This window comes from Corvus hawaiiensis, chromosome 16 (assembly GCF_020740725.1).
Source record: "Corvus hawaiiensis isolate bCorHaw1 chromosome 16, bCorHaw1.pri.cur, whole genome shotgun sequence".
Taxonomy (NCBI): Eukaryota; Metazoa; Chordata; class Aves; order Passeriformes; family Corvidae; genus Corvus; species Corvus hawaiiensis.
In genome coordinates, this window is record NC_063228.1 from 11,373,012 (window position 1) to 11,384,787 (window position 11,776).

An 11,776-nucleotide genomic window follows, 5' to 3' on the forward strand; every position below is an offset into this window, starting at 1 on the left:
AGCAAAAAACACCTAAAGACCATGTAAGAGAAAAAATGTAAGAGAAAATTAGATCTGTTAACAAAAGTTTTGAAGATAACGTAGGTGTTGACTTTAGTTATCTTTTCAAGATGAGTGTTTAAGGACAACAATCTCATGTGTTCTGTGCTGTCACGTGGTTGTTTACATTTTCAGATTCTCTAATGATTTTTGTGTTTCAAATCCCACAGGAAATAACAGTATATCCAGATAAGCATGGGTGTGTGCGGGACCTGTTAGAAGAATGTAAAAAAGTTGTAGAACTCTCTGAAAAAGGTTCAGGGAAATTAAGGTAAAGCTGCATGACTATGATGTCTTCTATGTGATCATGTAAATTTTATGCTGCAAAGTATCTGTAGAATTTAAAATACTGTAAAAACCATTATTAACAGATTAAATGTAATATTGTGTTAAAAGCTTCTAGATTCCCACTGTTAAGAGTTCTTAACTATAAATATAGGTTTTTACACCGTTATTTATTTTGTATTTAATAAAGTTACATCCTTGAGTTTCATCAATTGCATTTGTTAGTCACAACTTAATAATTGTTTAAAATCAAAGAATTTCATGCTATTCGCTTCTCAGGAGTTACAGGAGTTAAAAGTGAGGTCATTTAAAGAGGATATATAAAATAATCTCCACTAGAAACCTCTATTTTGTAATGGCACATCCTGGCTTTTTGTCATGAGCCAGAAATAGTGTAACCTCTTGTGGCTTTACTGCTTAATTTTTACTAAAGATTGAATTTAAAATTTTACAAATACAATAGCAGCATCAGTTTACATTCCACACTAATCTGTCTCACGGTTTGAGAAAGACATGTTGCATCGATTATTTTTTTTTTTTAGTTCACTTCTTTAAAATGCTTTTCCTGCTTATCTTTAAGGCTGCTAGAAATCGTAAGTTACAAAATAATCGGTGTCCATCAGGAGGATGAGCTGTTAGAGTGTTTGTCACCTGCAACAAGTCGAACGTTTCGAATAGAGGTAAATTGTGCTTGTCTTTAAACAGCTTTAAAACTTAACTTTGAGAGAAGAAACCCTCTCAAGTGGTAATTTTCTGGATGTTGATTTTCAAGTACTGTGATGTTTGTACTAAGATTGCATGATAATATTACATGTATTTTTAAAGATAATGCTTTTAAGAAAATCGTCACTTGTTCCATCTGCTTCCCTATAATGGTTTCATTCTTTCATTTTTATGTATGTTTTTTATAACAATACATGAAGACTTTGCAAGTGCCTGTCCATAGGACATTTAATGTCTTAGCAATAATTCCAAGGTTTGTTTGAGAGTTCATGGTAGAAATGTTTATCCTTAGAACCCCCTTTTGTACCCTTATATTCTAGAAGGCTTTGTTTCCTTTTCTGTTACATTTGAGGTTCTTAAGGCAAATTTGATACTTACTGTGTGATTTTTTTTTTTCCCCTAAACATCTTGTTCAGATCTGCTAACTTGCCTCAAAGATCAGAAATCCAAAAAAAAGTTTCTAGTGTAAACTGTAATGAGGAGCTGACGAGAGGGCTGTGTTACAGTCAGCTAGTTCTGCACTGATATATTATTTCTTGTCAAAAAAGCCATTCAGGGAAGCCAGGAGAGTGTTTCCTGAGTAGGGAAAACTGAAGTGCTGTCATGCCAGGGATGAGGGACTCTGGTAAAAGACTCTGTCAGACATGGCTCTTCTAAATGTTTTTGAATGGAATTGTTTTAGATCAGTAACAGTACATCAGTAATGCTTTCAGTTTCTTAATAACTGGAAAAATAACTTAAAAGCTTTAGTTTCTTTTTGTGGAAGTTTAGCTGATTGGAGTCACAATTCTCTGTCTGGATCTAGGAAATTCCTCTGGACCAGGTAGATATAGATAAAGAAAATGAGATGCTAATCACAGTGGCACATTTCCACAAAGAGGTTTTCGGGACATTTGGAATTCCATTCTTGCTGAGGATACACCAGGTGCAGTATGCCTCCCTTTTTCTCTCTGTGGGATTATACTGATGATGTTTTCTTTAGTACTGTCAAAGAAATGCATTAGTGTAAGAAGTGTGTAGGAAAATACAGCTCTTGTATCAAAGGTTGTGCCCCATCTGTGCCTTTTTATGGTTAAATCACTTCCCAGCTCAGTTCCTTTTGCATATCTGCATTGTTCAGTGTTTCAGTGAGCCTGTGCAATACCTAGAAAGCAGGCATTTCGCATCAGCTGTCAAATCAGTACTACCCCCTTCCCCTGACCCTGCAGAATCCCCCAACAAACCCAGAACCCCATTTCTAATAGTGCTTGAGTAACTGCAGTGCAGAGTTGTTGGCAAAAGTGGCCCAGCCATGGTTGCTCTCACTGAGACGTGATTATGGAAAATGGGTTTGCTTTCTCCAGCACTTTCTGAGATGACTTTGCATTTCATCCCTTCTGTAATTTGATGTGCTTTATCTTCTAGGGCTGAAAGTTAGTACAAGAACAAAAGCTAATTTTGAAAGCTTAATTTAAATTCTCAAGTTTTTCTGTGGTGCTGCTCCAGCTGAATGTCACCCTGATTCTCTTAATGTCAAAGTGTATTTCTGGGAGCAGCTAGCCATTTGCTTCTAAACTTTTTCTGGTTGATGTATGTTACCTTGTGTGAAAATTAGCTACTTTTAAAAATATGGGAATGAGAAATATGCCCATCTCTCTCTGCTTCTAAAGCTCTAAAATTAGAATTTTACTAATTTTCATACTTTCGATCAAAGAGTAAAGCCTGTGATTTTTGGTGGAAAATATTTGTTCTGCATTTCCTTGTTGTGACAGTTAATGTATATTATTCATCTTTAAGTTGATGGTATTTGTCACTTTTTTGGGCAGTTTACATAGACAGGGAGCAGAATATGGGGTTTTTTTCCAAATTTCTATTTTGCTGCTAATTTTCTAACTTTGCTGCTTAACTTTAACCTGACTTGCACATATCAGTGGCAGTGCCTGGCCAATTTATGGGGCAGTTTGCATAATGGTGAATCAATAAGACTTCTAAAGTTCCTGAATTTAGAGCAAGTTGCCTGCTGTTACTCCATATCGTAGAGAATGATGTTGACACTTGTGTAATTTTTGAGAGATTGAGGCAGTGTTTTTCAATGAAGTTTAAAGCAGGAAATACTAACAGCTTCCCTTTTTTTTCCTAGATTTTTTTGACATTAAAAATCTTGTTGTAATTACTAGGGTGAACACTTCAGAGAGGTTATGAAGCGGATTCAGACAATGCTGGACATACAAGAAAAAGAATTTGAAAAGGTAATTTCAATTTGGGAGAGTTTTTATTGCTGACTGTAAACCCTAAGTGAGTTTATTTTAATAAGTTGGAATAGCACAGACTTGGGATAAGTGTAGATTTTGTGTGATAGAGCAGCTTCCTGACTGAAATAATGCTTTTTCTAGGACTAATTAGGTAGGATGAGTAGGATCAGTATTTCTGTATTGCACCAAGAGAGATACTTGGTGAAACATTAAAGTAACCCAGAAAAATGTAGCTGGTGTGGGACCTTTAGGAGCCATCCCCCCTTCACATTCCTGCTCAGAGCAGAACGTGACTCAGTCAGGCTGTGCTGGGTTTTTTAGTTGCAATTTTTAAACTCCCACGGGTGAGAATTCTGCCCTGTTCTGGACACTGTTTTAGAGTATTTCCACTATGATTGTGAAGGCTTTTCTTTTCTTGCATGTAATCAGAATGTTTCATTTTGCAACTTGTGGAGGTCACCTCTGTGCAGTTTTTTGAGAAGAGTCTGCTCCTGTGCACCATCCTTCAGGTGGTGGAAAGCTGTAGATGCCCTGTCAGCCTTTTGTTCCCTGGGCTAACCAAAACCCATTTCCCAGAGGTTCCTGTACACCAGCTTCCCCCCCAGTCCTCTCATGGTCTCACTGGACTGTTGCTGCACTTGCTGCAGTTTGTTGCCCGGTCTTTTTTCCCTGGAGGGCCTGAACCTGGACGCAGTATTCCAGGATGTGGGTCCATGATTTCCCAAGCATTTATTTTGTCCCATTATCCAGGTTGTTGGTGAGGGTTTTAAACAGGTTTGGCCTTTTTCAGCCCCTGAAGAGTACTACTTATAACCAGCTGCAAGTTAGACTGGGAACTTAGGCTTGAGGACTTTTTTTAAAATTTTTTTAATGTTGTATCCTACCACTTGGTTTTTGTGTTTTTTTTTTTTCTTTTCATAGTTTAAATTTGCCATTGTAATGATGGGCCGACACCAGTATCTCAACGAAGATGAGTATGAAGTGAACTTGAAAGATTTTGAGTCCCAACCTGGTAAGTTGTTAGACAACCTCACTATTCTTTTGGCCTGCTGAAGTTGCTCTGCCAGTTGTTACTTGTTTATCCTTAACTCAGGATGCAGGAAGTTTGTTCTTTTTACATGACATACGTTAGATGTAGTGACTGAGCACACTGAGCAGTGTTACATGTATGTGTTAGTTCCAGAGTATGTATTTTATAGGCATATAGATAAATAATCTGTTTCCTTTTGAGTTAAAAGATTGCATTTGAATGACCAAATGGGTCCAGCATCAGTTTCACCTTACCTTTATTGTCCATCTACTCCCTTGCATGTTTGGTTCTCATGGAAAGACAATTCTTGTTCATTCTCGATCTCCTCGATGAATCTGAAGATTCTAGCAAGAACATTAAATATCTCAATAAGATGCTGTTAGATTTTTTTTTTTTCACAAGAGATGATTCACCAAGGTACAAATGTGGCTCCATTCTAAATTTGTCTCTGGATAGGCTGCCAGCTTGTTAACTTGACTGATATTTAAACCTCTATTTTCTTAGACATTTACACATGGGAGAAACCAGGTTAGTCCTTCAGGAGTTCCACGACTGGAGTGTTTTCATAGTCATAGAATGGTTTAGGCCTTAAAGACCATCCCATTCCACCCTCCTGCCGTGGGCAGGGACATGCCACACACTAGACCCATTGCTCAGGGCCCCATCAAACCTGGCCTTGGACACTTCCAGGCATGGGGCAGCCACAGCTTCTCTGGGCAACCTGCACCAGTGCTTCTAAATCCAATTCTCTTCTTTTCTGGGAGTTCTGTTTGGGAATGGCACCTTTGGATCTGCAGTCAGGGATCCATTGAAACCCTTGAATTCATTGGGGTTTCTTCTTCCAGCTTAGCTGATTGTTCTCTCTGTGAGTGGCACTGGCTCTCTGCAGTTCTGTTTTTCTGACAATTAGGAATTCTGGTTTTTATTGGTAGGTTCTGCTAGGGTCGAGTTTTCTCCAATTTTTCCCAGCTGTGCTCTGGATTTATGTAACAATTGTAAAGAAATCCTGTAGCTGTCCATTTATTTCAAAACCTGCAGAGAACAGTTAGACCTGTGCTCTTGCTGGGTACCTTGCAGGAGCCTAGCAAACACAGCTTTTGTGTATGTAGCACAGGCAGGTCCATGGCTCGTGGCTTGCCAGAGCTGTGAGTGCCTGCAGCTGCACAAGTCACCTGAGAGCCCAGGAGTGTGTCACTGCAGGACCTCTTCATGCACTACTTGGGAAGGGTCTCCAGATGGTCAGCTTGGAGGTGGACATTTCTCCACAGGCAGATAAACTCTCTCTTTTGTGGTCAGAGCAGAGTCCTGATTTTATTCTGAGAGTCATCCCTCTTGGGTCAGGGAGGGAAAGGCAATAGTCTGGAATGAACTGTTGGACTTGGTGAGCAAGGCAGAGCCAGTGGTGCCAAAACAGCTTGAAAAACTAACCAGGTAACCAGGTCAAAAGCACAGAGCATGTCAGAATGTGGAAAAGGGAGAACTTGAACTGTTTGTAGGAACTGTAGGGAATGTGAGAGCAAAATGTTCTAATTTGAGAGTTCATAGAATTCACCGCTTTGATAGAATGTGCTTTGATATAATTAATTTCTACAAATACCAAATTTTAACACACACTGGAGTGATGGAAACAAAGCTGTGGCATTCCCCAGTTTGGTTGGCATAGCTGACGTCAACAGTGTCCCTTTGCTTTTGCTAAGGTACACTAACTATAGCCATGACTGTGCTGGCACCAACCATGTAGGACCTAATTTCTTCCTTCAAAAACATTCACATTCTCCCACTAAGATTGGCAGTTCTCTTTTAATTCGACATTGACCATTATGTCAAACAAACAAAAAAAAAATTCAAGAAAATATATCACAAAATGCAGGTGCAGGCAACCAACAAGGTCACGTGTTTTATGCTTTAGTGGTTGCAGTTGATGGCTTTGAATGTAGAATGTGTGTTCCTTGCTGGGGGCCTCTTTAGTTTCTGCCTTTATCATTGCACTTCAAAGAACATTTGATGCACTGCATTGAGGACGTCTTAAAAGAGAATTTCTCCCTTTTGCAAGAAGTATGCGGACTGTGGTTTATCATGAAAACTAGCAGTAAAATAAATAATATTGGGTTGAACAAGTGAAAAAATCTGCATGTTTTCTTTGCAATCTGAATGACTAGGGGTTTTTTTTTTTTTCTTGGAAAATAAAGAGGAGAGTCAGTTTCATGATTTCTTAATTAGCATTATTTGCATTTTACATTAATTTAACAGATATTCCCAGTTAAACCAGATGATAGGAATAGCAGAGATTATGGCAGGTACTGTAGGTTGTCATGTTTCGATGGCAGATTCCCCCCTGTTTGAAACCGGCTCAGCACTCTGGTGAAAGCTGGTACTCTGATGTGCCTCTGGCCACAAAACAGCAGTTTTCCTGCTTTAGCACACCCTTCACTGCTGTAAACTCCTGTAGGAAACTGAAGAAGAGAAAAACCAGGTACCTGATGCAGAAAGAGCTGCAGAATGTGCTGTTGGAAGGAAAGCCCTGCCCTGCTGGCTATGGGGCTGCTCTGCACTCCTCTGCCTTCCCCTGTGATTCTCAGCAAGCTGTGGACAGGGCACACAGGAGTAGGTTGTGTAATGGAAACATTTTTCCAATTTAGTCTTAAAACTTCATTATTTTTTTTTCTCTTTTCTTTTCTAGGCAACATGTCTCATCCAAGGCCATGGCTAGGGCTTGACCATTTCAATAAAGCCCCAAAGAGAAGTCGCTACACTTACCTTGAAAAAGCTATTAAAATCCATAACTGACTTACTTAACCAGATTGTCAAGGCAAGGGACAAAAATAAGTGTGTGTGTGCACCTTTTTAACAACTGTAGAACTTTGGTACACGTGCACTATATCTGAAGTCTTCAGCAAGAGGATTTGCTGCTGATGTTAATTTTATTTTGTTGAGGCTGTTCAGTTTGGCTTCTCTGTATCTATTGACTGCCCTTTTTGAGCAAAATGAAGGTGTTTTTATAAAAGCTTGGATGCCAATGAGAGTTATTTTATGGTAAACGTAATGCAAGGCAATTGTCAGCATAATGAGGGAAGAGTTTAGTAGAACAGTTGACATTGGCAAAATTATTTGTCTGTAGTACGTTTATAGATGGCATAAGCTGACTGGCTGCCCTTCCTGTGTGGTGTTCACCATCACTGCAGCTAGTAAATCTTATGTTTAGACTCACATCAGATTTATTTCCTTCAGTTATACTTTAAATGACATTTTTGTGCATTTGTAAATGCAAAAGAAAAACTCACATCATCAATAAATAGCAATCTCTACTTCATTGTGTACATTGTTGGCACTTATTCGGGATTTTTGTCTCCTCCAGCTTCATAGAATCTTTTTTAATAAACTAGTTTTCATTTAATTTAGTCAATACTTTGCATCCCGTTTTACCAAGTGGATGCCCCGAGTCCTAAAATGAGATATTTGGGTCTTTTTATTAAATTTCCAACCATTGAGAAATACCATTGCGATTGATTATGCCATCTTCTGGCAAATAGAATGACACTCAAAAGTTGGCAAAAGCAAGTGAAAAGATTATAAATATCATTAATTTAGTTACCATGGGAAGAGATGGGGAAAACACAAGAACTAGCCTTTTAGCACAGAGGGCATGCTCACTAGTGTTTAGTAAGCTGTTGACTTTGTATAAAAAAGGAGGAAAAAAAAACGAAAAAAGAAGAAAAAAAACGAAAAAAGAAATTGTATATTTAATGAATGAACATGTACAATTTAACACTTGGAGGTTAATTTTATTGAGTGAGTCTGCAAGTGAATTTCACTGATGTTGATATTCATTGTGTGTAGTTTTATTTCAGTCCCCAGACTGCTTCCTTTTCTTTGGAGCTAATGCCAGCCGCGTGTCTAGTTTTGAGTGCAGTAAAGATAGAATCAGCAATTCACACTTAATTTTACATTCTTTTCCAGTATTTTATTTTGTTTCTGTAGCCGCAGTGTACAACTCCTCTTCCTGTATATTGCCTTTTTTTGCTGGAAAATGTTGTATGTTGAATAAAATTTTCTATAAAATTTTTTTTGATGAGTGATGACATGGACATTGAAGAAGATTTCTCCTCTCCTTGGAAATAGAGTTTTGAGAAACATTTTCATTCATGAGATTTTGCTAAAGGTGTGGGTTTTTTTCCTTAAGTGTTGACAATTGTATAATCCTCATTCGTTGTTTTGGGGAAACTTTGTGGGGTTTTCTGTTTAATAGTTTTGGGGTTTGGAGTTTTTTTTGGGTTTTTGGTTTTTTTATGTCCTAACTAGTAACATTTGAACTTAACAAATAAAAGGTTTTCCAGGAAGGAGCCATGTACAAAAAAGACAAATGGAAAAATTATTTTACTAGTTTGTTTGTAAAGCTTGTAGTAGAGTCTTTGTGGTAGACTGGACTCTTCCTGCCTGTACAAAATTTTGTGGTCCAGATTCTCAAGTCTATTGCTATAAATGGTGTAAAGTGAAATCTGGAGTCTCTAAAGGTAAGGTCTCTTCATAGAGTAAATAGATTCCCTCCCTAGTGTGTTCCTTGTATTCATAACCAAAACAGAAGGTGCAAGTTCTAGGTATGTTTGATTCTCTTTTTAGTTTGTATCTTGCAGTGCTTTAAACTGTCTCTTATTTCCAGTCAAGGCAGACTAGTTTACTTTTTTTTTTGTTGTCTGAGTGTGTAGGTTAGCGATAGAGGGAAGTGCTTAACTGGCACGCCCTAAGTGGAGAAAGCTTTCCTTTGCTTCAAATTTCCCTCAAGCTGATGAGAATTGCACCATCCCAGTGGTGTTTTTACTGGTACTTGGATTGTCTCTACAGGCTTTCAGTAAATACCAGGATTTGTTTCCGAGCTGTTCTGTGAAATAAGAGGCTCTGGTCAGCAGTAGTAAGCCCTAATTATATATAGTGTTGTTTAGACTGATATAAAATTGAGCTTGTATCTGAATGTCACTAAGTTTTCACATTAATTTATGGAATGTTGGCAGCTTTTAGGGACTATCTTAAGAAACACAATCCTTCCTATTTCAGAAGAAAAAGCCGCTAACAGATTTTGGGTGCCTTTTGGTTTTTAGATGACTGGATTTTATGTGCTTCAGTATTTGTGCTATTCCCACACTAGTTTGGTGAAGTCCATACTTTGGGGCATTCCATATGCAGTTTTCAATGACTGAAGGATTTTCTGAAAAAAAATTTTTTGGAGCACAAGTTAACTTGTTGTTCAAATATGGAAATACACCTATGAAGAGAAGAGGAGGACAGGAGGGTTTCTCAGGTGCAGTATGTTTGTTTAGTTCATTTAAAAAAATTTACAAGAATACAGTCTTCAAAACTGCCATGAATTTCATTTCTTTATTCAGATTTTGGAGTTATCTGGATAATAGACAGTGAATGCATTAAATTAAGGTAATGGTAATATAAGTGTTAAGCAATAAGGATGTAATTTCATGGTACGCAGCATCAGAGCAACATGTTGTTAACAGCCCATCCGAATTCTCCCTACGAAAATAGCGAGCGTTGTTCCTGTAGATTTATATAGTGCCTTTTATCCTAAAGGAGTCCAAAGCATTCTGTGAAATCTGAGCAGATCACACCAGTGACATAGTTGCTGCCTAGAGAGTGACAGCCAGCCCCAGCCCCCTTCAGCCGCCCAGGCTGGCATAGCGACCCCGACCAGGCAGTGCTGCCGCAGGACGCGCCAGGGCCCGGCCGTGGCCTTCCCGCAGGACTAGCAGAGCGAGTGCCTCCCGCATCCCGGATCTACCTCAGCTGCTGCCCTCCGGAGCTCCGTGCCAGCATTCCCGAGCCAGCATTCCCGAGCCAGCGTCCCCGCCCGGCCTCTGGAGCTCGGACCCGCCCGGCCGTGGGCGCTGCGCTGGCTGCGGGCGGCAGCGCCCACATCGGAGCCACGCTGGGGGGTTGCTGTTTGATATCCTCTGTGAGAAATCATTTTCTGTAGGAACTGTACATATTGTAAATAAAATAGCCTAGGGTAAACACTGCATTGGTGTCTTGGCCCTTCATTTTGGAGAGGATTGGGAGTTACAGCCTGTGGGTCGCTCAGAACTCAGGGAGATTTTGGTTAGATCAGGTAGATGAAGTTTGCAAAATTCAGCCAAATTGTGTCAGGAATGGCATTAGTAATATAAGGTGTGCTGGCCAGAAGGTAAATTCTGACTTGTACGTCAGCTTCCACATTTTGAGCCTTTGTTTTTCCTGTAACATTTTGGTATTGAGGTGCAGAGTGTCGCTGTTTGATGTGAGAGCAGTGAGTGTTCATTTATTGTTGGCTGTTAAACCTGCGTGGTCTTTGAGGTCAGAAAAAGGGGGCAGTGTTCACATGTGATATGTCCTAATCCAGCTCCAAATCTGTATTCAACTTAATTTCTGTCCCAGGTGATGTTGAAGTTAGCTGTATACCAAGCACAGCAGGGAATTAAATTTGCTATGGCTGGAAGCCTTTATTTTTTATTAAACACTTGTGTAAACTATTGTACCTGTAAATAGTGGTGTAAAAATGTCCTAACGACTTGTGTTAAATACCTCCTGCACATCTCAAGTCATATATTTATATAATTCCTTTGCTGTGTGCATATTCATGTGGATTTGGGTTTTGCACCTTTCCTGATGAATGTCACTGACTTGGTGCGTTATTTACCACTAATTAACAGCAAATCTTGTGGTTTCACAGCCAGATTTTAAAATGGAGAAAAATCTTAGCATCCTAAAACAATGTGTGAATTGGTAAAGCCTGTTGTGCTGCCATCTGTGTGGCTGCCTTCGATCCTTGTGCGTTTCTGTTCCATTAGGTCACAGTGGGTTGGGTGACCAGAGGAGGGCGAGTCACTGACCTTGGTACGGAGGAGTGAAAGCTGGGGCAGCTGCTCTGGGAGTGGCCTGGGTGTTGAGGGGGCTGGGGAGTGCTGGCTCTGAGTTTCATGTAGGGCCAGGGAAATGGTGGTTTAAGTTTTTACTTACATTGATTATGTTTTTTCACGTTTCACAGTCTGAAGACTGGGGTTTCTATAGTCTGAAGGCTGCAGTTCCGTGTTGAAGCAAAAATCAGTGCATATGGCCAGCCTAGCTTAACTAAACTATGGGATCAGCTCAGCAGGGGCAGTTTGTCCAATCTAAACCGTGGGATCAGCTCAGTAGGGGCAGTTTGTGATGCTGGCTTAGGATGGCAGGGTCGGTGGGCAGTGCCGTTTCTGGAGCTGATTTCTACGGCCGCCTTCAACCCCACAGTGTCCAACAGCCAGGACCTGCCCTCGCTGTGTCGCAGTGCCAGCCGCCGGAGGAGCTGCTGGGGGCTCTGGCCTGGGCTCTGCCCGCTGTCGCTGACCCTTCCCGGTGTCGCTGACCCTTCCCGCTGTCGCTGACCCTTCCCGGTGTCGCTGACCCTTCCCGCTGTCCCTGCCCCGGTCCCCCGCGGGCGGAGCGCGCAGTGCGC

At 40.2% G+C, this 11,776-nt stretch overlaps 1 protein-coding gene across 1 annotated transcript in view; it reads left to right on the forward strand.

Annotated features, from left to right (window-relative positions):
• Positions 1-10,328, forward strand: part of USP7 (ubiquitin specific peptidase 7) — a 73,526-nt gene extending 63,198 nt beyond the window's left edge. Inside the window, exons 26-31 of the mRNA XM_048320775.1 lie at positions 210-310; positions 905-1,004; positions 1,853-1,972; positions 3,204-3,275; positions 4,200-4,290; positions 6,989-10,328. Of these exons, the coding sequence (XP_048176732.1) occupies positions 210-310; positions 905-1,004; positions 1,853-1,972; positions 3,204-3,275; positions 4,200-4,290; positions 6,989-7,095 (591 nt within the window). The 3' untranslated portion in view covers positions 7,096-10,328. The remainder of the gene's footprint in view (positions 1-209; positions 311-904; positions 1,005-1,852; positions 1,973-3,203; positions 3,276-4,199; positions 4,291-6,988) is intronic.
• The last annotated feature ends 1,448 nt before the right edge of the window (positions 10,329-11,776 follow it).